At 40.7% G+C, this 26030-nt stretch overlaps 5 protein-coding genes and 1 long non-coding RNA gene across 7 annotated transcripts in view; 1 reads left to right on the top strand and 5 right to left on the bottom strand.

Moving 5' to 3' along the window:
• Positions 1-6016, bottom strand: part of LOC109979644 (major histocompatibility complex class I-related gene protein-like) — a 13831-nt gene extending 7815 nt beyond the window's left edge. Inside the window, exons 1-2 of the mRNA XM_065948127.1 lie at positions 5844-6016; positions 1-191 (exon numbers count right to left, since the gene is read on the bottom strand). The exon at positions 1-191 is cut by the window's left edge and continues 76 nt beyond it. Coding sequence (XP_065804199.1) covers positions 1-191; positions 5844-5901 — 249 coding nt within the window. The 5' untranslated portion in view covers positions 5902-6016. The remainder of the gene's footprint in view (positions 192-5843) is intronic.
• The window catches only part of LOC114919753 (major histocompatibility complex class I-related gene protein-like), a 78273-nt gene that overhangs the window by 7815 nt on the left and 44428 nt on the right, over positions 1-26030 (bottom strand). The window lies entirely within an intron of this gene.
• The window catches only part of LOC110004705 (collagen alpha-2(XI) chain-like), a 105304-nt gene that overhangs the window by 74010 nt on the left and 5264 nt on the right, over positions 1-26030 (bottom strand). Inside the window, exons 13-29 of the mRNA XM_065948393.1 lie at positions 25929-25982; positions 25105-25162; positions 24782-24954; positions 24579-24632; positions 24181-24288; positions 23953-24060; positions 23226-23279; positions 23037-23090; positions 22612-22719; positions 22244-22297; positions 22080-22133; positions 21662-21715; positions 21506-21559; positions 21150-21257; positions 20934-20987; positions 20729-20782; positions 20580-20633 (exon numbers count right to left, since the gene is read on the bottom strand). Of these exons, the coding sequence (XP_065804465.1) occupies positions 20580-20633; positions 20729-20782; positions 20934-20987; positions 21150-21257; positions 21506-21559; positions 21662-21715; positions 22080-22133; positions 22244-22297; positions 22612-22719; positions 23037-23090; positions 23226-23279; positions 23953-24060; positions 24181-24288; positions 24579-24632; positions 24782-24954; positions 25105-25162; positions 25929-25982 (1257 nt within the window). The remainder of the gene's footprint in view (positions 1-20579; positions 20634-20728; positions 20783-20933; positions 20988-21149; positions 21258-21505; positions 21560-21661; positions 21716-22079; positions 22134-22243; positions 22298-22611; positions 22720-23036; positions 23091-23225; positions 23280-23952; positions 24061-24180; positions 24289-24578; positions 24633-24781; positions 24955-25104; positions 25163-25928; positions 25983-26030) is intronic.
• LOC136177086 (uncharacterized) lies at positions 6159-8370 on the top strand. Of its 2 annotated transcripts, XR_010664745.1 has the most exons (3): positions 6407-6471; positions 6520-6696; positions 7726-8370. It is a non-coding gene; the product is annotated as an uncharacterized lncRNA (long non-coding RNA). The 2 variants fall into 2 exon arrangements; XR_010664744.1 differs by having other exon boundaries at positions 6159-6696.
• LOC110005853 (collagen alpha-1(V) chain-like) lies at positions 15535-16649 on the bottom strand (the record flags this gene model as incomplete). The annotated part of the gene is made up of 2 exons (XM_029275491.2): positions 15535-16080; positions 16371-16649. Coding segments are annotated over 2 exons (426 nt in total), but the record flags the coding sequence as incomplete, so codon positions are not given.
• On the bottom strand, positions 16633-20225 carry LOC109975687 (collagen alpha-1(V) chain-like). Its single transcript, XM_065948071.1, has 10 exons — positions 20157-20225; positions 19817-19924; positions 19683-19736; positions 19308-19469; positions 18809-18862; positions 18624-18659; positions 18448-18501; positions 17496-17781; positions 17138-17244; positions 16633-16783 (listed from the first exon to the last, which is right to left on the bottom strand). Exons 1-10 carry the CDS (start codon positions 20223-20225, stop codon positions 16697-16699), a joined length of 1017 nt encoding a protein of 338 aa, XP_065804143.1. The 3' UTR covers positions 16633-16696.

Here is a 26030-nt window from a genome sequence, read left to right as displayed (position 1 = left end):
AGTCTGCCTCTCCCAGTAGTCAGCTTTGTCTTCTGTGACTTTGTTCATCCAGTCCTGTTTGGGTTCTACTCTCTTGGTGTTACTGTCGTAGTATTCTACCTGAATATCATCAACCATCCCAACAATCACAAACTCTGGGAAGTTTGGGACTTCAGAAGACGTTGTGTAGAAATTCTTCAGAGAGTGCATCTCTGTAAGGACAAAATGTTTTCATCAGTTTAATCTGAAACTTTTTGCATCATTTAACAAAAGTTATTATCCAGCACACAGAATCAAAAAACACTTCCAGTACATTCAACCAAACCTGACCATCTCTCTGCAGTCATTAAATACTCCAATTAATTTAGAGATGAAAAGAAAAAGTTCTCCTGGAACTCTTATTCTGATATTTCTGATTCAAGTGTTAGAAAATGTTTTTATACTGAAATTATTTATTCAACAAGTCAAATATTCAAGTGATGCAGTCATGCCCCTGACTTTCATTGACAGATATGTTTCATTAAGTGGATTTTTTATTGACTTCTTGACATCTCATGACTAGTCCTCACGTAGGCGGGTTTTATTATTTGAGTTTTGAAAGGACAGTGTTGGAGGACAGCAACAAAGAAAAACTATTGAACAGTATATGGAGCACAGTTTAAGAAGCTGTGTAGACTGAGTGGAGCTGCACAATCAGCCAGCGCAGAAAAACTCAATTAGAAAAAACTCAACTAAAAAACTTCAACTAAATGACAGATCATTTCTGAATCCTGCATGTTGTCTGCTTTCTGAATGCACGTCGATCATTGTTCTGTTTTTAATCTGCTCTTTAGAAAAATATGCACTGCTCAGAACAAAAAAGCTTTTAGATAAATCTGTGCAGGAATAAATGTAACCACTTTGAATAAAGTCTACAAACTTTGTAGTCTTATTAATGCTGAATTGTTGAGGCTGCTGTGGATGTTTTTTTGACTTTCACAGATTAAAACCATTTATTTCTTTTTGTGTGGGAAACACAAACTGAGCTGTGACGTTTCAGTTTGAGAATAAAGTCGTGACTGCCCTCTGGTGGACAAACTCTGTAATGCAGACTCTGTTTCTAAATGATGTTCAAGCTGCTTCACTGTTTTCTGTCACTTATCGGCCAACATAAGCACAGAAAACTAAATATGTGCAATAAGCTCACATCAGCAGATATGTGTTTCTAGATCCACTAAACAGTCTGATGTTTGACTTCAATGAAATGTTGGAGCTTCAGGGTTTATGTGATCTCAACTAAACAACAAACAAACATGTAAAAGATGAAGATCATCTGTGGAATAGCTTTGAGCTTATTCATATTTCATATACAAATATTCAGAGGTAAAACAATAAACCGAGATTAACTTCATTTTGAGGGTCAGGAGGTTGATTATGTTTCTGATTCTTTGAGCACATATTTGAGTTTGATCCTCACAAAATGAACTTTAATGACTGTGACACTCTGATTATATGTTAATTATCACAATTCATTCAAGTGAAATAAGTATTTATACCACATTAATTATACTACATTAATAACAAAACACTTTTTCTAACATTAAAGTGTCATGAAGGACTTAAAGAGTCCATTTAAATGCTCTGTTAATGGTTTTAGAGGTGAAACACTTTGAAGGCATTTAGTTCCTTTTTCTTTCTGAATCAGAGTCTATCTGCTGTGTTCACTGTAGTTATGCTGCTATTTTAACATTCATGGTCCTGTTCATATGAACCGGGCCTTCATCATTTCTCGGCTTGTCTTTTGGAAAAGATAACTAGCAGACACTTTTTATAGCCTTTCTCACAACAACACTTTTCTTGTAAGTATCAGGGTGTGAGGACGTGAACAAACAGGATTTACTAACGTCAAATTAAATGTTCACTTTTCACATTTCAACAAGCTGCTTCAGTCCTGAGAACAAACATCAAATGAAGCTTTCATTTCTACCAACAGTTTATAAAGACATGCGACATTTCCCTCTTTCCATTAAATCGTCTTCCAATTATTTTATTTTAATTCATTTTACCCCAAACAATAGACACCATGCAGGCCATGCAGCAGTAACATATATCTTTAACCCGTTTTACAACAGCACCGTACTGACATTCACATTCCCCCCCCCCCCCCCGTCCCGAGCACAGTGCAAAGCAACATCTAGATGTCATCAAATTTATGTAGAGACAAAAATAATAATAATAGTAATAATACTAAAGATACTGAGGTAATGATGAAAGAAAAAAATAAAAAAATAAAATGAAATAAACAAAAACATTCACACACGACAACAACAACAATTAATAAAAAAGAAAATAATAATAATAAAAAAGATAAATAAAATAAAATAAAACCAAAAGACATAATTATAGTAATACTTTGATAAATTAATAAAATTAGGGTTCTACTTGATCCCCCATTATGGGGGATCAAGCTTGGTTCAGGGGCATGACTTCACTCTTCTCGTAGTTAAGCTTGTAGCCTGATATTGTACTATACTTCTCTAATATTGTGAGCAGTTGCGGTACAGACTTTTCTAGATGTGTAATATAAATTAATAAATCATCCGCATATAAGGAAAGTTTGCTTTCGCATGTCCCGGTCTGTATACCACATACCTCCCTGTTAGAGCGAATTGCCACAGCTAGGGGTTCAATGGCCAAGGCGAATAAGAGAGGGGAAAGAGGGCAGCCCTGTCTTGTCCCCCTTCCCAGCTGAAATGGCTTGGACATAACTTTGGGAGAGTGATACATGATTTTAATATATTTTATGAAAACCTCACCAAAGTTCATGTGCTTCAGCGTGTGAAAAAGATATTCCCGCTCGATTCTGTCAAATGCCTTTTGTGCATCCATAGAGATAACGAATGTAGGATCTTCTGAACATTTAGCAAGTTCGATGATATGGATTAACTTTCTGATATTGTCTGCACCCTGTCGCTGTTGTATAAATCCTGTCTGGTCTTCGTGGATAAGGTGTGTCATCACGCCCTCCAGCCGTAGTGCTACCAGTTTAGAGAGTATTTTAAAATCCACATTTAGCATTGACAAAGGTCGATAAGAGTCACATAGTTGTTTGTCCTTAGACATCTTGGGAAATACCATTGATGGTTGCCACTTCTAGGCTTGGTGGTAGTCTTTCCTTTTCTAGGCTTTCTTTAAGCATCTCCATCAATGGTTGAGTCACTTTGTTCTGGAATTGTTTATAAAAATCGGTCGGTAGGCCATCTGGGCCAGGGGCTTTTCCTGATATCAAGCTTTGAATTGCCTTACTAAGTTCTTCTAGCAATATTTCATGATCAAGACTACTTTTCATTTCTTCTGAGAGCTTAATTACTTCTATATTTCCCCAAAAATCCTCACACTTTTTGTTTCTACCCATTTGGTTTTCAAATTTGTACAGACTTTGATAGAAGCTTTCAAAACATTGATTTATCTCATCAGGCTTGTTTACAATGTTGCCATCTTTAGTTCGCATTGAATCTATTATTTTTGAGCTTTCCTCTTTTCTGACTTGCCAGCTAAGAAGTTTACCAGTTTTATCTCCTTTTTCATAGTAGTGCTTTGTTTCCAGTTCATGGATTTCTTGCTCTAATATATTTAAGTGTTGTGTGCTGGTTCTTTGTTTATGAGAGCCATAAGATGTGATCTGTCCTCTTAAGAAGGCTTCCAGAGTTTCCCATCTGGTGCTTGGGAATGCAGAGTTGGTGCTGACCTCCAAAAACTCATCAATTTTGTTTTCTATAAAGACAACAAATTCAGGATCGTTAAGGAGGTATGGTTTAAATCTCCATCGGTGAGGTCTGGGGCGCTCTAAGTTTTGTCTTGCTCTCAATTTTAAAGGACAATGGTCTGATAAGGTTGCCGCCTTATATTTACATAGTATTACATTGTGAAGCATTGTTTTGGATATTAGGAACAGATCTATTCTAGAGTAGCTGTTGTGTGCTGCTGAGAAGAATGAAAATTCTCTCTCCAGTGGATTAAGTGTTCTCCAAGTATCCACCAAGCCCAGATCACGCATACCTTCCCTGACAGCCTTAGCTGCAGTGCTTAGTGGGAGGGGGTTCTTCTTTGTTTTATCCAGTGAGGGGTTAAGTGTCAAATTATAATCCCCAGCCATAATACATTTTCCATAAATCTGTGCAGCAGCTAATAGGATGTCTTTAAAAAATAGAGCATCGTAATTATTTGGGCCATAGATATTAATAAGTGTGTATGGTTCTTGATTTATATCACATTTAAGTATTATCCATCTCCCAGTTGAGTCCTTTTCCTGGCTAAGCACTTTCATTGTTATTTGCTTGTGGCATAATATGACCACACCCCTAGACCTAGAGATATCTGAAGAGTAAAAAACTTCCCCCACCCAGTCTCGTTTTAGTTTTAGATGTTCTGCGTCTGTGAAGTGTGATTCCTGTAAAAAAAAAAAAAAAAAAGCAATACTACAGTCTTGGGTCTTTAAGTAGTTTAAAATATTTTTCCTTTTCATGGGGTTACTGATGCCTTTGACATTAAATGTCATCAAAGTTAAAGTACTAGTCATTATAAAGCCAGCTTGAGTGTATTAGTACAGCCAGTATATTCAAATGTAAAAGCATCAGGAAAAAAGATAAATACACAATTAAACAAATACAGACAAAAAAAAAGAAGAAAGTAAAAAAATATATATATAAAATAAAACGCAAAGAAAGTGAAGGGCATTGACTCTAGATATATCTTGTGCCTATAGCAATTTGTGAAGTCAAATCCATTAAATTCATATATTTTTGCACTGGGCTCCCCCCCTCCCTTCCCACTCCCCAGTACGCACCAACTGACAATGAGATTGGTCTCATTTAGCACTTCCAATACTGTCTTTAACTGAGAAAGGGAAAAAAGAGATAAGGAAGAAAGCAAAAAGAAAGAAGGAAAAGGAAGAAAAACAGTCTTGTGATCCCAGTTGACTACCCCTTAACATTGCCAGGTCCCACACCACTATTAGTCATCTGTGATGATCTACCCTAACGTTTAGCCTAGCTCCGGTGAGGTACAAGAGATTTTTAGTGGGGGGAGCTGGGGACAGTCTAAATACTACACACAAATGCAAGCGCACACACCTTTACCGTCCCTCCCTCTGCTCATAAAAAAGCCGACTTCATAAGAAAGAGGGAGAGAGAGAGAGAAAATAAAAGCAGCAACAAGCGTAAACCAGAAACTACGCTGCACCTCCCTCACCCATCACCCAGTTGTTAACATAATCTCAATGGACTACCAAGCGAAGGTTTAGATGCCTTTCGTCGTTTTCAGCCTGCTGGAGTTTTTGTTTTACAAGGCGCCACATCTTTATCCAGGTTGTTAATTGATTCAGATGCCGTTTCAATGTTGTCTTGGTTGGCACTTATACGTTGTTACAATCTCCTCTACCTGTTCACCGAGCGTGGTCAGGGAGCCTCTAATCGAGTCCAGATTGCTCTGAATGACACTCATTTTCTTATCAAATTGCAGGAGCAGCTCCGTTTTACTTTCTTGAACAGCCTTCCACAGAGTCTGTAGGGTTATCTCAGCTGGATCCATGTCGGCAGCTAGCCACAGTCTGAGTGATGCTTGGAATTGCGGACACTTACTTACTTTTGCAATTGTTTGTAGGCAGTGGGGCCGATTAAGCAGTTTGTAGCAGAAAATCAGGAAATAAGCGAGAAATATGAATATAAAAAAACGAGCTACGGTAAAAAATAGCAATTAAGTCGTCCCAGTAGATGTCTCTGGGTAGAGCATAAATAGTATTTTTTAAAGCATACTGTGGAGGGTCCTGTGCACACTGCTCACACCTGTGCGGCCATCTAAATCGTCTTCAATGAATCTGAACTCACCTGCCGTCGTGTCGTGGAGGAATAATCCCACGAGAGACACAAACACCAGAGTCTTCATTGTGACCTGTGAAGTCTTCAGCTTCGTCCAACTTCAAACGTTTATGCTTCTCATCAACTTCTTGAGAATCTGCGTGTTTCGAGCTCTGAGGGTGAAATGAGGTGAGGAGAAAAAGGAGTGCTGACGTCAACCTCTGTCTCAGCCAATAGGAATTCAGCCTGAGCATCGACGTCACTAGTAACTAGGTCAGATTGACTCAGACAGGTTCTGAACAAGGGGCAACCTCCGGTCTCGAAAAATGAAGCCTATGCGGAAGTACAAAAAACTGCAGTTCCCCGAGGTTCCTCTTGAGGCTGGCTGCAGAAGCGCCGGAAGTGCCATAAGCCCACAGCCAAAAAAGCCCGTTTTTACCACAGGAATCAACATGTTTACAGCCTGGTTCAAAAAACGAGATATATCTGAGAATTTGACGGCCCCTTCTCCTCACACTGTGGGGGGGGGGGGGAATTTTTTTATAACTCATCAGATTTTATTCTATTAAGGAAAACGACTATGCCCATATTAGGGTTGTGTCAGATTTGATTGACAGCTCTGCGCGGTCAGGAGGTCAGGAGGTCAGCAGGTCAGGAGGTCAGCAGGTCAGGAGGTCAGCAGGTCAGGAGGTCAGGAGGTCAGCAGGTCAGGAGGTCAGCAGGTCAGGAGGTCAGCAGGTCAGGAGGCTAACAGCTTGATCCGTCTGATTTCTCCTCTTTCTTACTTCGTTTGGAGAGTTTGTTTAACACATATCTGACAACATACATGGCTTGCTGTGCGGTTAACAGACCATCCAACAAGTTGATGCTTCAGTTTTCTTCGGTAAGTGATATAGTAGTGTTATATTTACTGCTTACTCGTGTTTATATTTATATTTATAGGCCTACCTTGTTTAGCGTTAGCTTGTAAACCAGTCGGCTAACTGTACTCAGTGTAGCTCATTATTTACATTATTTACATTATTTACGGTCAATGGTTTAGAAATGTTTGTTAAGATGTTGTTGTTGAAAATAATGAGTTTGTGTGATGTTAGAAGCTAAAGGTTCACCTCGGTGGTTATCTGATGTTATGATGAATGTTATACTCCACGTAAATGTGGACATTAAAAACAAACTTTGTGTAGTAATTATCCGTCAGTAACATAAACTGAACTCAACTGAACCTAATGTGCTGTGTAGGTTATAGAGGATGACATTAAAGTTACATGGTTGATGTAGTGTCTTAAGATTTGAGCAAACTGTTAACAAATTTTAAAATTTCACTTTGTAAGAGCATCTGTAACCATTAAGAACTATATTAATAACCATATTCATTTTCACTGCACTCATACACAGAATATAGCAGTAGAAATATAAAATATAAATAACATATGGAATGAAAATAAGATATAAAGCACATAGATATAAAGTATAAGAAATAGTTTGAAGAATACAGCCATGTACTGAGCTCATGTTAATAATAAATGAGTTACTGTATGTTCTGTACTAAAGCACAGAGAGTTGGGACCTGTTAATGATTTAAATAATTCAGGTTATATTTGTTTCATGTTAAGATGAAGTACTATCCACAATAAATTGCTTAATTTTTCCTCACAAAATCTGAGACAATTTGATGTGGAATATCATTGTGTGAGTGAGAGAGCTGAAAACAGCATGATTACAATAATGTTTATCTTCTTAACTTTGAATAGATGTTGATTACCTGAATACTGGACCTTTGTTGTCTGGGTAGTACACTGTTGAATTTATAAATGTGCTCTTACACACAGATGAATACAGAAAAATAGATGAGAACAAAAAAAATGATTTAATGAATAACTGATATTTTCTCTCTTTCTTTGCCATCCTGAAGACCCCTCACTAAAAGTCCATGTTCTCCTGGATCCATGTCACATGCTCAAGCTTCTTCTGAATGACTTTTCAACAGTCAAAGTTCTGCTGAGAGAAGATGGCCAGCAGATAAGACAGCAGTACATGAAGGAGCTCCACAGGCTTCAGGAGGAGGAGGAGGGTTTGCACCTTAGAAGACTGTATTCATGCTGTTCAAATAAAACTAGATCTCCTCCAAACAACTTGCAATCAAACCATTTTCTTCCCATTTTAAAACCCTTTGTCCAGTTTAGATGGGAGAAGTTGATATTATGTGATATAGATCAGGGAAGACTACATTTCTAAATCATTTTTAACTGTGTTTTTATTCACAAGTTATTGATCTTATTTACTCTCCATGTATCTTGATTTAAGAATGGGGCTGTGTTTAAGGGCAAATTTTTGCAATGACTCTGTTCCATCCCACTTTCAGAAATGAACTACATTAGTATTTATCAAAAGAATAAGAAGTTGTGTAAAAGTAGACTTCCTTCCCTAAGCTATTGAGTTGAGCATTAATCTGAAATGTATACTCATAAGTAGACATAAAGGAGTGCATTTATATAGAAATATTTATTTAATCTGAAAAACAACATTAAAAAAAGTCTGTTTTTACAGCAGAGATGAACATGTTTACAGCTTGGTACAAAACAAACAAATAGGTGTGATTAGCTCATGTCTCCATGGACACACACTGTATGGGGGGTGAATGTTTTGATGACTCATCAGTTTTGATTTGATGAAGGATAAGAGTTATTCACAATAAGGCGTGTAGCTGACCAGCTTGACAGGTGGGCGCGGTGTAACGGTTTGTCAGGAGGTTTAAAACCCGCCTCAGCTCTCAGCCTGTGGGTGACATCACTCAGGCCATCCGGGGGAGACCTCCCTCACAGCGAGCTGTTGAAGAGAAGCAACTGAAGTCCACCCCAGAAGAACCAACAAATACAGATGTTGTTGAGGCTCAGGTTTCTTCCTCTGTCTCTGCAGCTCTCTGGGCACCTCGATGGACCAGTCACCAATAATCCACACTGTGTCTATAGGAGAAATACAAAGGTGTTCAATTAATGCCTCAGACAAGACAAAATGTACAGTTAACTACATGTGACAGCTCAGGGTGTTTTTTTGTTATGAGCCACATCTGAAGGAATAATATTGAACAAGATAGCTGCAACTCATCATAATAGATGCCAGTCTTAAATACTATTTTTTCTAATACTTAAAGTTTTTGGTGTGAAGCTGACACTGTCCACAGACTCCATGACTTCACAGGTTCTATAGAAAACAAATGTCTTATAATAAATACTAAATCATTATTTTTCAGTTGTCATGTTCACCTCATCACTGTTGACATCAGTAAATATAAAACACAGACATTCCTCTTTTTGTCAGAACAGTAACATGAACTGTATGCTTTGTAATATTGATTTCTTCTGGATGTCTCATATTTATTTACAGTTTATGGATAAAACTTTGTTAATGTATTTCTCTGCTAACACTGACAAAGTCTAACTTCTCTAACAAATAACTAATAACCATAGTTGTATATTTAACAAAGTGTAGTTTTAAGACTTTAATTAAATATTTGTGTTGAATATAATTAGTTTTAACTGTGTTGTAGAAAAGTTAAATGTTAACTTACTGTTTATAGAGTTTTCTCAGGACGAGCAGGAATAGTTGATGATAGCAGCCTAGCTGTTAGCTATGCTGTGAAGTGGACTGCTGACGTCGAGCTGAATGGGCGGAGTTAAGTCCCGCCGGTCCCGCCTTACTGCTGTCGCTAGGTTGATCCGAAGTTAGGTTGAGACTGCAAATCCAATATGGATGCGGCCGTCGATTGGACTCATTTTCTGCCTATGTAACAGACGGGTCAGGGTTCATCCAGTAATATTTACAGTCTATGGTTTGAGCCCATGACAGAGCATTGGGAGACACGCAGGACTTTATTCATTTATCACAGTAGTGTTAAACCTTCAGATGATCAGATTATTTTTATATATTTTGTTGGTTAATGTGAAGTTTTAAGAACAAGTGTATACATTTGTGAGAGTTTAAAGGTCAGATACAGGGATAATCTGGAGTTTGTAGGGATGTAGTTGAGTCTTGTTGTGCTTTTGTTCTGTATGGCTGCTCTGGGATTTAATAAAAAGTCCTAATCCAGATATAAATATAGTTTAATATAAGTTATAGTGAGTAAATGTGGTGAGGTGCTCTCCTGTCCTGCAGTAACTCAATGTGCTCTGTGATTATCAGATATTTAAATACACGTGTGCACAATCATAACATTGAATAATGTTATTAAATCAGATGAAGGAGGACGTCTTATACCTTTTTGAAGTACTTATCATTTTCTTCTTTTATCACTTTCTGCATGTGTTGTGTATAACTCTTCAGTAGAGGTCTACACACAGGTCTTAGCACAGATTAGGCCGACTGTCAGGACAATCACTGACACACAAAAGATGGTTTGAATGAAATAACATCAGATCACACTTTACAGATCCAGCTTTATCTGACAGGTTCAATGATCCTGAACTAGTTTGGAGCTTTGGACGCTGAAAACTGCTGGAACAAGAGAAATGTGACACCTTTGTTGATGTTTGAACACCTGATGCTGTGTTTCATTTTGCTCTGCTTTTTGTGTAAACTCAGTCCAAACCTCACACAGGCATATTGTTTTTAATCTATTTAACTTTTATTTTACCAGAAAAATATTCTCATTGAGATACAAGATTTCTTATTTCAAGAGAGCTCTGGCCAAGACAGCAGCATCAAAGTTTCGCACAGAGAGAAAAAGACTGACAATGAACAGAAATAACACGAATCACCACATCAGAAATGTTATACTGCCATAAAGATGGCGAGGATGGACTTTTGTCATCATTGGGGGGAAACATAAAAGCTTCAAATGTACAAAACGAGACTTGTGGAGAATGCAACCTGAACTAAAGTTAAATTAATTTCAGTGTTTACACATAATCATAAAATATGCAGGATGAGCTCTGTGTAATATAATGATGAGATACCTTTAATTAAAGGATTTGATCTATACTTTATGGTGATGTTCAAAAAATCTGTTCCTTTTAAATAAAACTACAAATCACATTCAAATAATGGAGATGGGACGTAACAATTACCACATATGCAATGGAACAATATGAGAAATAATATTCAATAATGATAACATTGTTCAATATTGAAATAACGATATGGATTGAAATAAATTAAAAGAATTAAAGTGTCCTCAAAAGCTGTCTGCTGTTCTTCATGTCTAACAGAACAAATGTTTTTGCAACATGTCACTTCTAGATTAATTTTGTTTTTCTCCACTAATTAAGCTGATAGTTTGTTCAGCTTCATCCGACTGCATCCAAAAGGTGTGACATGGCCGTAATCCACAAGCCTCCCTACAGCTGGTAAGTTGAACACTGAGTGGGAAAGCATTTCTGGACCACATTAAAGGAAGGCATGTGTGACATTGGACACATAAATATCTCATAAATCAAGTCTGTCCTGTGTAAATGTGTCTCTGAGTCCTGACTGTCTACAATGAGGGAGAAGCTCGAGTCCCGCTGGCTGTGTTGTTGTCAGAGCCGTGTTTACATGGACGGGACGGCCGGCTCCTCCCCTTGTGTATAAAAGCTGTTTTAGTCAAGAACTAGAGAGAAGAAGAAGAACATACTCACTGATTATTTGGATGTTAGTAAGAGTTTTTAGATCACGCTCATTCTGTGTCAGTTTACATGAAATGTGAAGCTACGAGCTAACTAAAGAGCGCTAACATTAGCATGCTAACACAACAATGCAGGAAACTGGTGATTGCAGCTCGAGCTAAGGACAATTTTGTTCCGCCTCTAGCAGTAAACTCCTTCGTGTGAACGCGAGAGGAGGGGGGTTGGAGGTGTGGCGAGTTTGTTTTGGTTTCATGCTGGAGCTCAAGGGCGACATCTAGTGGATCAAAAAGTCGCACATTCTTCCTTTAAATCCTAATAATCTTACCCTGAAACAGTGTCCTTATTCTTCCTGCCTTGTTCTTCACAGATTTATTCCGTCACAAATATCCACGGGCAATTGCAGCTTTAAGCGAGGACAGTTTTGCGGTACGATACACTTTATTGTTACCTTGGGGTAATTTGTCTTGGACTTAAATAATTTTGTCTGTCGTTTGCGCTTGACTGTTTCGTGTGAAAGTGAGTAGAGGGGGGTTGGAGGTGTGACGCTGGAGGAAAGTGAAGGCTTTGGTATGGAGGAGGTGTGGCCTAACAGCAGTTTGTCGTGTTTTCATGCTGGTGCTCGAGGGCGACATCTACTGGATCAAAACGTCACACATTCTGCATTATCAAGTGTTTTTTCAATCCATTGCAATAAAATACAATTTTTGCTATGTATTTATTACGAATGCTCATATGTGATAACGATAAAATCACAATTCATTGTGCAGCCTGAATGGCACCGAGTGGTTAAATTTCTGTCAATCTCATTAAAGAGGACATATTATCCTCCTTTTACACCTTTTTTTTCCTGTGGTCTAAATGAAACATCTGTGGCTGAGCTTTATTCAAAATATAACATGAATCAAGCACCAGAGGAGGTTTGTGACCCTGTATAAACCAGCTCTCTCAGAACGCTCCGTTTTGGTGTGTGTGTCTCTTTAAATGCAATGACCCCCCCCTGAGTTTTCCCCGTAGACATCACTCCTCTGTAACGAGAATAAGAATGGCCGACCTGCAAAAAAGTTTTTCTCTAGGCTGGAGGTGGAGTCCATGGGTGGAGATACCAGGGGAAGGGGGGGGATATTCTTTAACCAGAATCCCACTGTGACATCACAAGGAGAGCATATTTGAAACAGAGCATTTTTCTCTGTGTTGTAAGACTTATGCAGACCACAAACAAAGGACTGGATGGGTTTATTTCACATGTTGTGGGTCAGTAGACTCTCAGGTTACCCAGATAAATGTTCAGAAACACTGTAGAAGTGGATTTTTCATAATATCTCCCCTTTAAGTGATTATCAGCACAGTCATTTGGTGTGTAACACTATAGACTGTAACGTTGCATCTTATATTGCAATCACAACTTTGTGTCATCATCTTCTTCTTTTTAAGGAATCATTGTGATTTTATGAACTTTGTCTGCAGTTTAAACCTTCCTCACTGAGCACGAGCTTTGCCTGCAGTTTCTTTAAAAGTCACTGATTCCGTTTGTTGCACTAAAAAGTTTCATCAAAGCCAAACCAAGCTCAGATGCAACACAGTCTGTGCTCTGCATACATGCGAGCACATGTGGCCACACCCATCACTGTGAGAACGCTGCAACTGTCTTCGCCTGTTGTTGTTTATTTGAAATGGCAGACACACAAACACGGTCTCTATTGGAGGTCACTGCAGGGCAAACATGTCGTCAACATCTGATTCTTCGCACTCAGCGTTTGTTTTGTTGTCACTATAAAGCAAAGGGGATGAATTATGTTTTAACTCTGGGCTCAGAATTGTTTCATAAAAGCAGGAAATGAAAGTAGATAACCAGATATGATACGCTAACAAGAGCTGAGTCACACTGATCCGGGCCAGAATGCAACTCCTTCCTCATGTCTCTGTGCCAAGCTGCTGCTCCTATCTAAAGCAGGAAGCAGATCAACAAAGTAAACCTGTTTGTTTTTTTAAACACAGCCACACTGTTCCAGTTGTTGTTTGAGGAGTGGAGTACAGTCTTAGAGCTCCTCCAGTGGACAAACACAGCACAACCCCTCTGAGCTGTTTCTGGGAAATCACCTGACCAGTGTGATAAGTTTCGTTTTGATGTGACTGAGACTGAGCTCTGACAAGAGTTGAACATTTTGGAGGGAAGAGAAGGGAAACAGTTTTATGACCTCATGTGCTCCTCTTGTTCCGCCTGCTTTACCACATTCAAATAATAAGACAAATAATCAGAGGAACATCAGTGAAATGATGTAAGAGGGAAAAAACACAAATGTCCTGTGCTAATTTGACCTTAATTGTTTATCTTAATAGAAAAGAGAAAAACACATCTGGTGAATATGGTGGATGGGATTTCCTGAAACTGAATTAAAACTTCAACAAGCCTGTGTTTGTAAGTTGAGTAAACTCATGGCCTGAGAGCCTAAAGGCAAATTTAACATCCCAAAACATTATAAAGAGTATATGAGGATAAACAGCATGAACCACTTGGGGTTTTATTTTAGGGGGACGGGGCAGACAAAGGTGGTGTTTTGATATTAAAACTCTGGCTCTTAAAGGGTTAAAACATGATGCCTTATTGATCTCTGCAGGGCGTCTCCAGTAATATCCGGTCCCCATGAAAATATATCACACTGGAGCCCTCCACCACAGCCGTCCTGTGACGGCCCTGGCCATGGTGTTTGGCCTGGTACTGCTGTTGTTTTGTGTTTCAGGGTTTGGCGTCATCTGGTGGTTGGTGGTGGCATGCCTGCTGGTCGTTGGGAGACCCGCCCACCTACCTGCTGATTGCAGATGGGCTTCACCTGAGTGGAAGGGCATAAGCCAGGCTGCCATAGCCTTCTGTCTCGCTTCCTCTGGACAGAATGGACTTATTTCCCTCTGCCCTTGTATTTTTGTTGTTCTGAAATAAACTAAAACTTAAGAAGCAAGTTGACTGTGTAGACCTCCACTGAATGTTAGGGCCTAAAAAAGCTGAACTATCCCTTTAAGTCTTTATGTAAAAACAAATCAGTGTGTGTCATGAATGTGTCCATGTGGCATTCTGTCACAGCCTGTTTTTTATTATCACACAGCTCTGAAACAAACTTAAGAATCCGCTTTTGATGCACAAGGAAGAAGATTATGATCAATACTCGTCTTTCATTGTCTTTAATCCGCTGTATTCGACTTCTACCCAGAACCTCCGACCCTCTCCATCTACCCCTCGCCTCTGCCCCTCACTGTTCCCGGCCAGACTTTGATCGTTCAGTGTGAGGCGTCCGGTTTTGCCCCCCTCTCTCTGGAGCTGAGCTGGGAGTTTAAAGGTACAGACGGGAAGTCCAGGCCTCTGGGATCAGGCAGTGTAACGGGGCACAGGCAGGCCTGGGATGGCACCTTCAGCCAGAGTTTTGAAATGTCTGAGCTCAATAACAAAGAAGAAGAATTAAACTGCTTGGCAAGATAATAATTGATGAATCAGGAAAGACAGTTTTATGTGATATAAGACCAGATATCGTTTGGGTTTAGGTTGTTATGACACACCGTATTATTATATACTTTTTACTATTATTGTATCCAAGTTTGAAATTCTGCTTTCCTGAAAACCTAGTTGTTGGTTAAATTTAATATTTTCTTTGTGCTTAATTAAAGAAGAAGCAAAACATTAAGACGAGAATAAATTAAGGCTTGATTTCTGTTGACTGGCCGTCATTTTACTTCCAAAGTTTGGCGCCTGCAGGTTTCTTTTAGGTTCATGAGTGGGAGTTCTGGCTTAGAGAAGAAAGTTGATTCAAAACATTCAATTCTCAACTGACTGAAGCATTTAACACCAAAGCTGTGAACCGAAACTAACTTTTCAAACCGTACGGATGCATTCAGCCTCATATGTTGCACCGCTCTTCAGTCTGAAAAGAGTGACTGTCAACCATGTTGCCCGCAGTGTGAACGTGAGATTAAAGAAATGCAGATAAAGTCCGAGTGTGACCCTTTTTTTTTAGAAGGAGGAAGCAGGAGGTAGAGCAAGTGGGATGAGTGGATAAAAAAAGGGGGAGACCGTGGGGAGGAGAGAGGAGTGAGAGGGGGATCGGAGACAAGGGGCTTCAGATGTCGCCGGCTTGTTCTCTGTCTCAGGCCGGCCTCTTTGGCTGCTGGTAAAACAACACTGTTTCATTCTTCAGAAACACTCTCTCCTGGCTTCTTTCTTCCTTTCTTGCTGTGGTGCGCCCAAACGATGATCTCCTCTCTGCGAGTTTTTATTTCTCTCCTCTTGACTTATTTTTGACGTCCATTATTGGTTGGGACGATGTTGAGTTTCCCAGGCACGTACTTGAGTGTGAGCGCTTGTTTGTCCCACAACCGCATCTGTGTATCTCAGTGTGTGTATGTGTGTGTGTTTTCATATCATTTACAAGTTAATTTACAAATTACTGGGCATGTATGTGTTTTTATATCAATGTGTCTCTAAGTGCATGTGTGTGAGTGTTTGTAGTGTTGTTCCGCTCAGGATGTGTGTGTTTTTAGCCTTGGAAACAGACAGGTCCCACTTCAAAGCCAAACTGCTGGTTGCTCTCCCCAAAGTCTGACACCTTAATATCCCGCAGAGGAAGATGCTCCACTTGTGGCGTGTTGATTTCCAGCACTGTCCTATCGAAGCCCTTACGATACTGCAGACAGAGACGGAGAGAGAGACACGTTTCAGAAACAGGAAGCATTTTCTTTAGGGTGGTAAGATTGTGAAGAATGAGGTCTACTCTTGTAAAAGTGTTTTTATGTTCACGTTATGTAACTGCATCAGAACTAGAGAAATATAGAAACTCATCACTGATGCACTTTAGATTAGGCTGCTTGATTTTTAAATGTCCATGATTAGACAGGTCAAACATTTAGAAGGTCGTTTCCACAGATGTATCCTTTAGGTGTAGCAGGGAGGTTTGGTTTATGTGTGTTAACTCACAGAGCAGCCGTCCACCAAGGCCTTGATGTAAGGGTTGGTCTCGTAGCTCAGATCCTCCTCGTTGGCGCCCTGGAAGTGCAGCGCTCTGTTGTAGCTGTTCTTGGCGCTTCGGTCGGCCCAGGCCACCGAGCGATGGCAGTGGTAGGTGAGGATCTGGCGGGCCTGGATGCTCAGGAGACGCAGGAAGCCGAGCTGGACCACGCCCACAGGCTCGCCATTAGAGTCCACATAGGAGAACTGGTAGAGGATGAGGAAGAGGAGGTCATTAAGAGGATCAGAGGAAGTTAAGGTAAGAATGAAACTATAATCTTAAAGGTCACAGAAGGTCACAGAAGGTTACGGTCCTTGCTGCCAGTGGAGAACTGACTGTACCAGGATCCTGGAGTCTCTTTGTCCCAGGAGCTCATCTTTACCTGAAAACATAATAACCACATCACATGTTAAGTTGAAGATGTTGATGTTTTTATTATTTAACAAATAAAACAAACAGGTTTTGTTGGTAAAATAAAATTTAACATCAACCTTGTTCAAGTGTTTGTGAACTTTATTCATGCTGAGATTTTCTTAGTTTGATTATTAATGTACAAAAACCACAATGTGAGGATGCAAAGAGTTTTTAGAAAGGGAGCAATCAGAGTCTTCAAATCTTCACCAACATCGAATGTTCCCACATCAGTTCAATGTTTTTAAAGTTGCACTCAGAGACTAACATGTCTTTTATTTTAAAGGATAATGAGGAGATTTTAAAGTGTTTGTGATATACTGACCGTATTGATGCTGGGATACAGGCATGTCTCTGCTCCATTAGTGAAATTACAGAAAACCTTGAAGGCATCCCTGGAGCAGCCCTGGTTGGGGTCAATCCAGTACTCTCCTGCATGGGGGGCAGAGAAAGTAAAATGTAAATGTTAGAACTCTTAGGAATGGGGCGCTGGTTGGGCGAGGAGGTCAGAGGTTTGATTCCGACCTGTGGCTCCTTTCTCTCATGTCAGTCCCCACTCTCTCTCTTTCATATATGTTGATCAGCTTCATGTTGACTTGACGATGATCACCACACAAAGAACATTATCAAAACCTGATGCAGGGATTATTACGCTGAGCAGGCTTGTGGGTTGACTCCCTTACCGTCTTCGAGGTCTGGCTGGCTGAGGTGCAGGTCTTGGCAGGTGCGAGCAGGGCTGTCCTGGGTACCCAGTGGGAATCGCATGGTCTCAATCTCCTGTCGCAGTGAGTTGAGAGAGCCAAAGATCTCCTCCATGCCTTCACTGCCCATCAGGAACTCAGTGCCAGTGGCGTCGGATGCAGGCATGTCTGAGTCGCTCTCTGGGAGCAGCTGGCTGGCGTCGATGGAGCGCTTGGACTTGGGGCTCCTCTGGATGGGCAGGGGCTGGATGACCTCACCTGGTGGGCCCTTGGAAGCAAGTTTACATCTCAATAAATCAACTTAGAAACTGTAACGAGGTGAAATCACTGAGCAGTAGAGATGTAACGATACCTCAGTATACAATCAAAGATACTAAGCAAGTGAAGATGTGGATAATGTGTCTGTTTTCAAAACCGCCTCTACATACTACTATTCAGTATGTACATCAGGTGTCACAAAGTGAAAAACATTCTGAGTCTTTTAAAAGCTTTCTGTGCATCAATGACAGAAAAACAGGCTGCAAATCTGCTATTTCAAAAGATTTTCTCTTTTGTGTTATACATGTATTTTTTTAAATGTTGGATTTGTGGGGCTGTGGCTCAGTGGTAGAGTCGTCGTCTCTCAACCAGAAGCTCAGGGGTTCAATCACTACATCCTGCATCCACATGTCTGACGTGTCCTTGGGCAAGACACTTAATCCCAAATTGCTCCCACTGCTTGGTCGTCGGTGTGTGTGAATGGGATTAGTTACCTCTGATGGTCGCTGTAGATAGCAGCTGCTGCTTATAATATTTAGAAAGTCGGGATGAAATCCTATCCTGAACCCAATATGATGATTTGATCATATCTTGAGTTGAGTGAATCGTTACATCCATACTGAGCAGATTAGAATGTAATTGTCTTTCTTTTCACAAAGAGTGCATGAGTACTTACAGGAGGTCCAGGAGGTCCTTGTACTCCCTTTTCTCCCTTAGGACCAGATCCTCCCTAAACGCAGCAGAGAGGGGAAAGATTTAAGAGCAAATACAGAATCAGATCAGATTTGATGTAGGAGTCAGGAACAGTCTCATTGTGTTTGTGAGGTACAAACGCTGTTGAAGAATACTCACAGAAGAACCCTTGGCTCCTTTAACACCTTGAGGACCCTGTAAACGAGGTGAGCCTTTAGTTTGGTGACCATGACATGCGTAGTGTTTTGCTGCATTGCATTGGTACTTTATTAAATCTGGGGAACTAAGTGAAGTGGAAGAACAAAGAGAGATAGCATGTTCACAAGACAAACAGGACTACTCACTGGCAGACCAGCGGGACCAGCAGGGCCGAGGGGTCCAGTTCCTCCAGCCATTCCCTGAAACAAAACCGGAGACATGTTCAACATGACAATAGTTTACAAACATGTTTATTATAATGAAATTCAACAGTTTCCACTGCAATGCTGTAAGAAACTCCACTGTCACTTAGCCTCTGTGCTTTTACATTTCACCTGCAACAGCGTAATATTGGTGTCCCAGTGTGGAGTTTTACGTTGCATTACGGTGATGCAGCAGGAGGGACAACATGTAAACAAACAGCTTTAACATTCATACACACACACACACACACACACACACACACACACCTCTGTCTCTATCTCCAGCACACCAGTAGAACTACTTCACAAAAACTGTGGCTCTGTGATTTCTTTGTGAAGGGTAAATAGGAGATAACATTCCCATCTTTAACAGGCGATGTAAAAGAGGTTTATCATTTTGTTGAGCTGCTTTTCTGAAGGTTTTAAAAGAAGTGCGACTTACAGACTCTCCTTTTGGTCCGGAGGTTCCATGAGGGCCAGGCATACCTCTGTCTCCCTTCTCTCCCTGCTCTCCTGGGGGGCCAATGAGACCGATAAGACCTGGGTGTCCTTTCTCTCCCTTGGAACCGGGTTCTCCACGCAGGCCAGGCAAACCAGGAGGTCCCTGCAAGAGGAGAAGGAGAGAAAGAAGAGGAGAGGAGGAAACAGCGGTGAGGTTGTTGGTGAGACAAAAGGAGAGATAAGAGACAAAGTTAGAGGTTTGAAAGAAACAGCAGCTGGAGAACGGACATCTGTTTGATCAACTTCTCTTTACTGAACGCACTGTGAGAGTGCAGAGTGCAAATAGAAAAGGAAATAAAAGGCATTGTTATCTTACGAGAGGTCCAGGTGGTCCTTTCTGTCCAGAAGGTCCAGGAGATCCTTGCTCACCCTGAAACATATTTAGAAACACAGTTAGGAGGACATGGCCAGCCAACACACCATGCAGTCACTATCACAATCTTTACTGACCACTGAGCCTGGAAGTCCTCGGAGACCCTCTGTTCCTGGTTTTCCTGGTACACCCTGGGGACCAACAGGTCCAGTTTTTCCTGGGGGTCCAACAGCACCTGTTTCTCCCTGTAAACAATGATGATGAGAATTATAATAAAACATGTTTTTAGTACTGTCACAGTATTAATAAAGCAGCACAGCAACACAACAACATAATAAATTAAACTTAAATATCATTTCACAAAACGAGATCAAAGTAGAGATTTATAACAGGATCATTAAAGCAAACTATCACCAATTTACATTTTTCATACAGAACCACAGGGAGTGAGAATACACTATAAAGCTCTAAACTCACCTTGGTTCCTTCTCTCCCTGACGTCCCTCTGGTCCTCTCGTTCCAGCAGGACCCTGGCAGGTGAAACATGTAACACAGCTTCAACAAATGCAGATTATAAAACATGTTTTCAGGAGCAGTCTGCCTGAGATCTTCTAGACATGTTCAGGATTATTATGTGGAAATGTTTTATTACTGTAGCGCTGCTGCCACACATGTTCTTCTAATCAACAACGTATACAACAGAGACTGAGCTAGTGAGTCAGGTTTAAAGAAACAACATTTGAAAACCCCTTTCCCCCACCTCAAAGCACAAGCTATGCTTTAGCAGACTTTGTTTAAATAGATAATCAGAATGGAGTAATGTATTCATGACTGTCACAGTTCTGCTCTTATTGAAACACTCAGAAGAAGGTTCTTCTCAAAGGAGGACGATGGGCTTACCCTCTTTCCTGGAGGGCCGGTAGAGCCGTTCTCACCAGGGGGTCCAGGGGAGCCCTGTAACAGGAGAGGGCAGAGCGCAGACTTAAGACCCTGAAACATTTCATCTACACACTTCTTTCATATCTGCATTGATTGATCTTTCAACGTACAGATTCTCCTTGTTCGCCATCTTCTCCTCTCTCTCCCTTTGCACCATCTTGGCCCTGAAATAACACAGATCAGGGTTAGTGTTCTTTCTTATTGTTGTTAAGTTTAGCTAAAGCACAAGACAATGTGTATGTTACAGTTTCATTCAACAGAAACTTTTTGGTGTATAATCAAAAGTCATATATATATTTTTTAAATGATACTCACTCTGGGTCCAACCTCACCAGGGGGACCAGGATCCCCTGGGAAACCAACAGGACCCTGAAGGAGACAAAAACAGACTGATTAAGTGACAGATGAAAATGACATCTGAATGTATTAATGAGGAGAACTAATCATTAACACATAAAACCACTCGCTTTGTTTACAGTGTAAACTACAATGATCTGTGTTGAAATGTCATTGTGTGTTTGAGTGTCATACAGGATTTCCTTTGGGTCCGTCGTCTCCAGGTCGTCCTCGGCCCCCAGCAGGTCCAGCAGTTCCAGGTTGTCCAGATTCTCCCTTCTCTCCGCGCTCTCCACGAGGACCCTGACAACAGGAGCACAGGACTCTTTCACACTTGTACAAATCTCTGAAAACTTCCCTGAAATGTTCAGACTGAGTTGCATGTGTGAAGGCAAACAGTTTTTCACTCAGACTTTTTCCTGCCAGCACCCTCGTACATTTTCAGTGAAGTCATGGTGAGCTAATGTGAATCGCAGTAGGAAAGATCATCCTGTCAGCGGAGCCACAGCCTCCTTATCTCCTACCCTGAGCTGTAAGAGTCCGACACTCACCTTCTTTCCTGGCTCTCCTCCAACTCCAGGTGGTCCTCCCTCACCGGGCTCTCCCTGTGGAAGGAATCGTTTTCATTTAGATCCAAATTAAACCTTTTTTTAAGGAAAGTTTAAAACTCAGAAATATTGCTTTCATGCCAGTGAAACACCCCTCACCTTCTCTCCAAGAGGGCCAGGGTTACCCAAACCACCAGGAGGACCTTGAGGACCCTGAACAATATGCAAAAAAATCAGAAAATAAGATTGATGAATTCACATCCAAATAAATATTATCTGCTAATAGATTAGAGATAGTTTACATTTGTTTGACCAGTTTATGTAACAGTTACTTGTTCAATTACATTAACAATATTTTATAAGAGGACCTTGAGTCTGTAATGAAGTTTGAATTCAATTGAAACTATCTGAGGTCAGATACAAACCTTTCACATTATCTGCCTAACAAACAAAACATTAAGTGTGGGGGGGTTTTGTACAGTTTTTATAAGATAACTCGGCTCTACATCAGCTCTCTGTAATGTTACCAACGCAGAAAACGTTTTCATTTAAAAAGATAAAGTCTGTAAACACTCACGTCAGCACCGTTGGGTCCAGCAGGGCCACGGGGGCCTGGAGGTCCAGGTGGACCCTGGAAAAGTAAAGAGGCTCAGGTTTTAATCAAGATTTATGATTTCATGGTGACAAAACAAGTAACTGAATTTAAAAAAAGCACTGAAGTCATAGAGTAATGAAACTCACCAGGGGTCCAACATCTCCAGTCTCTCCCTTCTCACCTGAAGTTCCTGGCAATCCCTGCAGAAAAGGAGTAAAAGTTACACAAAGAATTTGTTTAGATTAATAACTTAGCTAAAGATTACAACTCAAAATTCAAGCCTGATATATATGTTTTCTTTGAGTTTATTTTTTGGGCTTTATGTCTTTACTGATAGGACAGAGAATAAAGTCAGAAACAGGGATTAGAGCGAGGTCAGAGTGGAAACCAGGCCGTCTGCTTGGAGGACGATAGCCTCTGTTCACGGGGCGATTACATGAAAGTCTAAAGTAAGAAGTGATTAAGGATTTCAGTGATTCTGTAGCTGTAGTGTATATTGTTGTTTGTATTTGACCTGCAGTCCGATGGGTCCTGGGGCTCCTGGGAATCCTCTGGTACCTTCGTCACCTTTGGATCCAAAAGGTCCCTGCTGGCCCCTGGCTCCAAGCTCTCCATCAGCACCCTGCACCATAGAAGAAGAAAATGAAAGACACAAACATTTAGATAAATCAATAAGTTCACCGGGAAAAAAAACATCAATCTTATCATTATATTCATTAAACATTTCATGTTTTAACTTAGTTGTTCTGATGTATGAATATGTATGAATTGTTTACCCGTTTGTTCAGAACAGATTAAAGATCTGAGAGTGTCGCAGTGACATCCACCATATCCCCCCCAAACTCAAATAACACTACATGCATCAACATGAAAGTTAAACATCAGTTACAAGTTCAACAAACCCGATTTTGTCTTTAAAGAGTTCAGGGTGGTACTTACAGCAGGTCCAGGCTGACCAACAGGACCCATTGGCCCGGGTGGACCAGGAGGACCCTACCAACAAACACACAACAAGCCCACAGGCAGTAAGCATAACATCAAAACAGAGGAAAGAATAAACAAGAAACTACATTGTTCAGGAATGTTGTCGATCAGAAATACATTTTGGGCTTGATGTTAGTCACTTACATGTTCTCCTTTACCTCCCTTGGCGCCCTTCTGACCATGCTCTCCAACTTCACCCTGTAGACACAGAAATATCCCGTTACAGAAAATACAAGTTTCAAAATAAAGACTCATCATGTCTGATTAAAGCATGGAGAACTCACACCTCAATCAGCCAATTTATCTAAACAAGACACAAAAACGATGAAGACATAGCTGCCTACATTAAGGTTAAAAATACAAGAGGGTGGGGGTGATCGGAGGTGTGCGTTAATCAAGTCAATAAAGTCGTCACATAATGAAAATGTGACATTCTTCCTTTAAGATGGGACGTTAAGACGTTCCTTGCCTCTGTGTGTCCTAAAGTTATGAAGGTTGGTGAAAGAAGGGTAACCTCCTCTGTTGCTCTTTATTAAAAGCTGCTTTGCACACTTATCCAGACGACTCACGATAATAAAACGAAATGATTCAGTCCAGCTCTGCGGTCGACATTTCTTATGTAGATGTGGATTGTTTGTGTTTATCATGACTAATAGATGATCTTGCAACTTTGGTATCTTAGGACACATATAAAAAATGAATGTAAGCGAAATATGGATTATTCAGACTAAGATTGTAGGGCCGGGATTTTCCCGTGAGATATAACAGAACAGGAGGAGGCCGGGAGATGGCCTTGAACTACAGGACACACTCGGGAGTGTTGGCAGGTATGGATTAAGAAGGTCACAGGTGTTTTTTTAGAGTTACTGGCCTTGTCTCCGTCCTCTCCTGGTACTCCAGGTGATCCAGCAGGGCCAGGCAGACCCACAGGACCCTGCACTCCATCACGACCTGCTGGGCCAATAGGGCCTTTTTCACCCTTAATAAGAGAAGAAGAACAAAGAGGAAGATCAACAGTCAATCACTTTCCTTTGGCTGGATTGAAAACACATACAAAATGTCAAACTGCTCAATGGATGAACATTTCCAGAATACTCACAGGAACTCCCTTCTCTCCAGAAGGTCCAGGAGGCCCCTGAGGGCCTGGTCTGCCAGGAGGTCCAACAGGTCCAGCAGTACCAGCTAGACCCCTCTCACCAGGAGATCCCTGGAAAAACACAATATCATGAAGACAGTACTGACTGCAGCAGGTGTTGGGATGTACCGTTATGAACAAACTAAAACTATTTTATTAACACATCCCATTATTAGATATTACATTAAGTTTAGTATCAAAGTCATGAACTACAGAACAAAAGGAACACAGATCATGGACTGATTGACGTAAAGTAACTTCTGTTCCTGTATCCCTTTACGACAAACTTAAACTAGTTAGCTAGTCAGATAGCACAGTAATGTTTTCTCCTATAAATGGTAAAAGTTTGAGTTTAAACTTACAGCAGGTCCAGGGGGTCCAGCAGGTCCTTCACTTCCCTTCAGTCCTCCACCTCCCTAGAAGAAGGGACACAAAGTGTTTGATCAATCTCCATTTCTGTGAGACAATTTTAACCAATTCACTTTTATACAGGTGATCCAACAAAGACATAATAGTTTGTATAACTGGAAAATCTGCCCTCAATGTTTCTATTGGTCATGCTCACAGGGGTTCCAGGAAGTCCTCTCTCTCCAGGGAAGCCTCTCAGTCCTGGTGGCCCATCTTTCCCAGGCCCTCCGGGGGGTCCAGGGTCTCCTTTGGTACCTTCCTTTCCTGAGGGACCAGAAAGTCCCTGCTCTCCAGGTGGACCTGGGGGTCCAGGGTGGCCACGCTCATCCCCTGGATGTGGGAGAGCAAAGTGGAAATACAGGTCACAGAAGATAAGAAAGGGTGGAGGTCCGATATTAAAGAACAAAAGTCAAATGACATTATTATGAAAATTGATGTTATCCTAAAAATTCTGGAAAATTCTGCACCATGATGGAAAACTTACCTGAGGTCCAACAACTCCAGGAGGCCCAGGTGGACCCATTTTACCTTGGAAACCCTGGAGGAGAGAAATTCATTTCAATAAACATTTACAAGTCATTGAACCTTTAACCCCCTGCAACATGTGAACAAATATTTAAAGGTCACAGCGATTCTTCAAGTTACCATCTAGAAAGAAACAATGAAGAAATACTGATTCAAACACTATAGTACAGATAATATTCAACCTATTTATAATCTGTGAGTGAATCCTGGGATTAGTGGCTTTTTCTATTCATGTCAGTAAATTCTATTATAAATGTGTGGCTTTTAATATGCCTGGCTTATATGGTATATTAATCCATCCCACCACATTGTCAACATGGAAATCAGTAGAAACATAAACTACAGAAGTCATGTATCTGTTTTCCATCTTTATGTGTCGGTTTAAGAGACAAAAAAGTCAGCACACTAAAAGTCCTTCAAAGTAAGTTTATCTGGTTAGAGCAGCAGCAGCCGTGTTTCAGCACAGGGCTTTCTTCAACGTTGCAGACATCAAGTGGAAATGCCCCTTTAAGGTGTGTGTGGTTTGCATTGAGAACAAACTGATCACTGACATGATATCTTAGGGGCTGCATGTATAAATAAACCTGGGCATCTTTTCTACAGCCCTCCTGGAGCATGCAGAGATGAACACTAAGTTTGCTTTTGGCTCCGCCTCCAGCCTGGCCCGGCTCCATCATTATCTACTGTTTTGCTTCTTGTTGGTGTTACCACACTTTAATATTTAGTTCATGTAGTTGAGATACTGAACCAAATGTGGAAGTGGGAAAAAACTAACTTACAACTTCTCCTCTCTGCCCAGGGTGTCCAGGCAGCCCGTCCTTTCCTGGGGGTCCCTGCAAGGAAACATCCGTCAGCCATCAAATATTAAATAACTCTTTGTC

This window comes from Labrus bergylta, chromosome 19 (genome assembly GCF_963930695.1).
Source record: "Labrus bergylta chromosome 19, fLabBer1.1, whole genome shotgun sequence".
In the NCBI taxonomy this organism is placed as follows: Eukaryota; Metazoa; Chordata; class Actinopteri; order Labriformes; family Labridae; genus Labrus; species Labrus bergylta.
The sequence above is the reverse complement of the archived record's forward strand: the minus strand, read 5'-3'. Positions and strand labels throughout refer to the sequence as shown.

Excerpts from the sequence above, each read along its gene's own strand:
- LOC109975687 (XM_065948071.1), bottom strand. The coding sequence starts at position 20,225 with ATGTTTCACCTGCCAGGGTCCTGCTGGAACGAGAGGACCAGAGGGACG. Across the intron at positions 19,470-19,682 it reads AAGGACCACCTGGACCTCTC|GGACCTCCTGGTTTGCCTGG; the intron begins GTAAGATAACAA and ends CTCCTCTTGCAG. Across the intron at positions 16,784-17,137 it reads TGTATCCCAGCATCAATACG|GTAAAGATGAGCTCCTGGGA; the intron begins GTCAGTATATCA and ends TTATGTTTTCAG.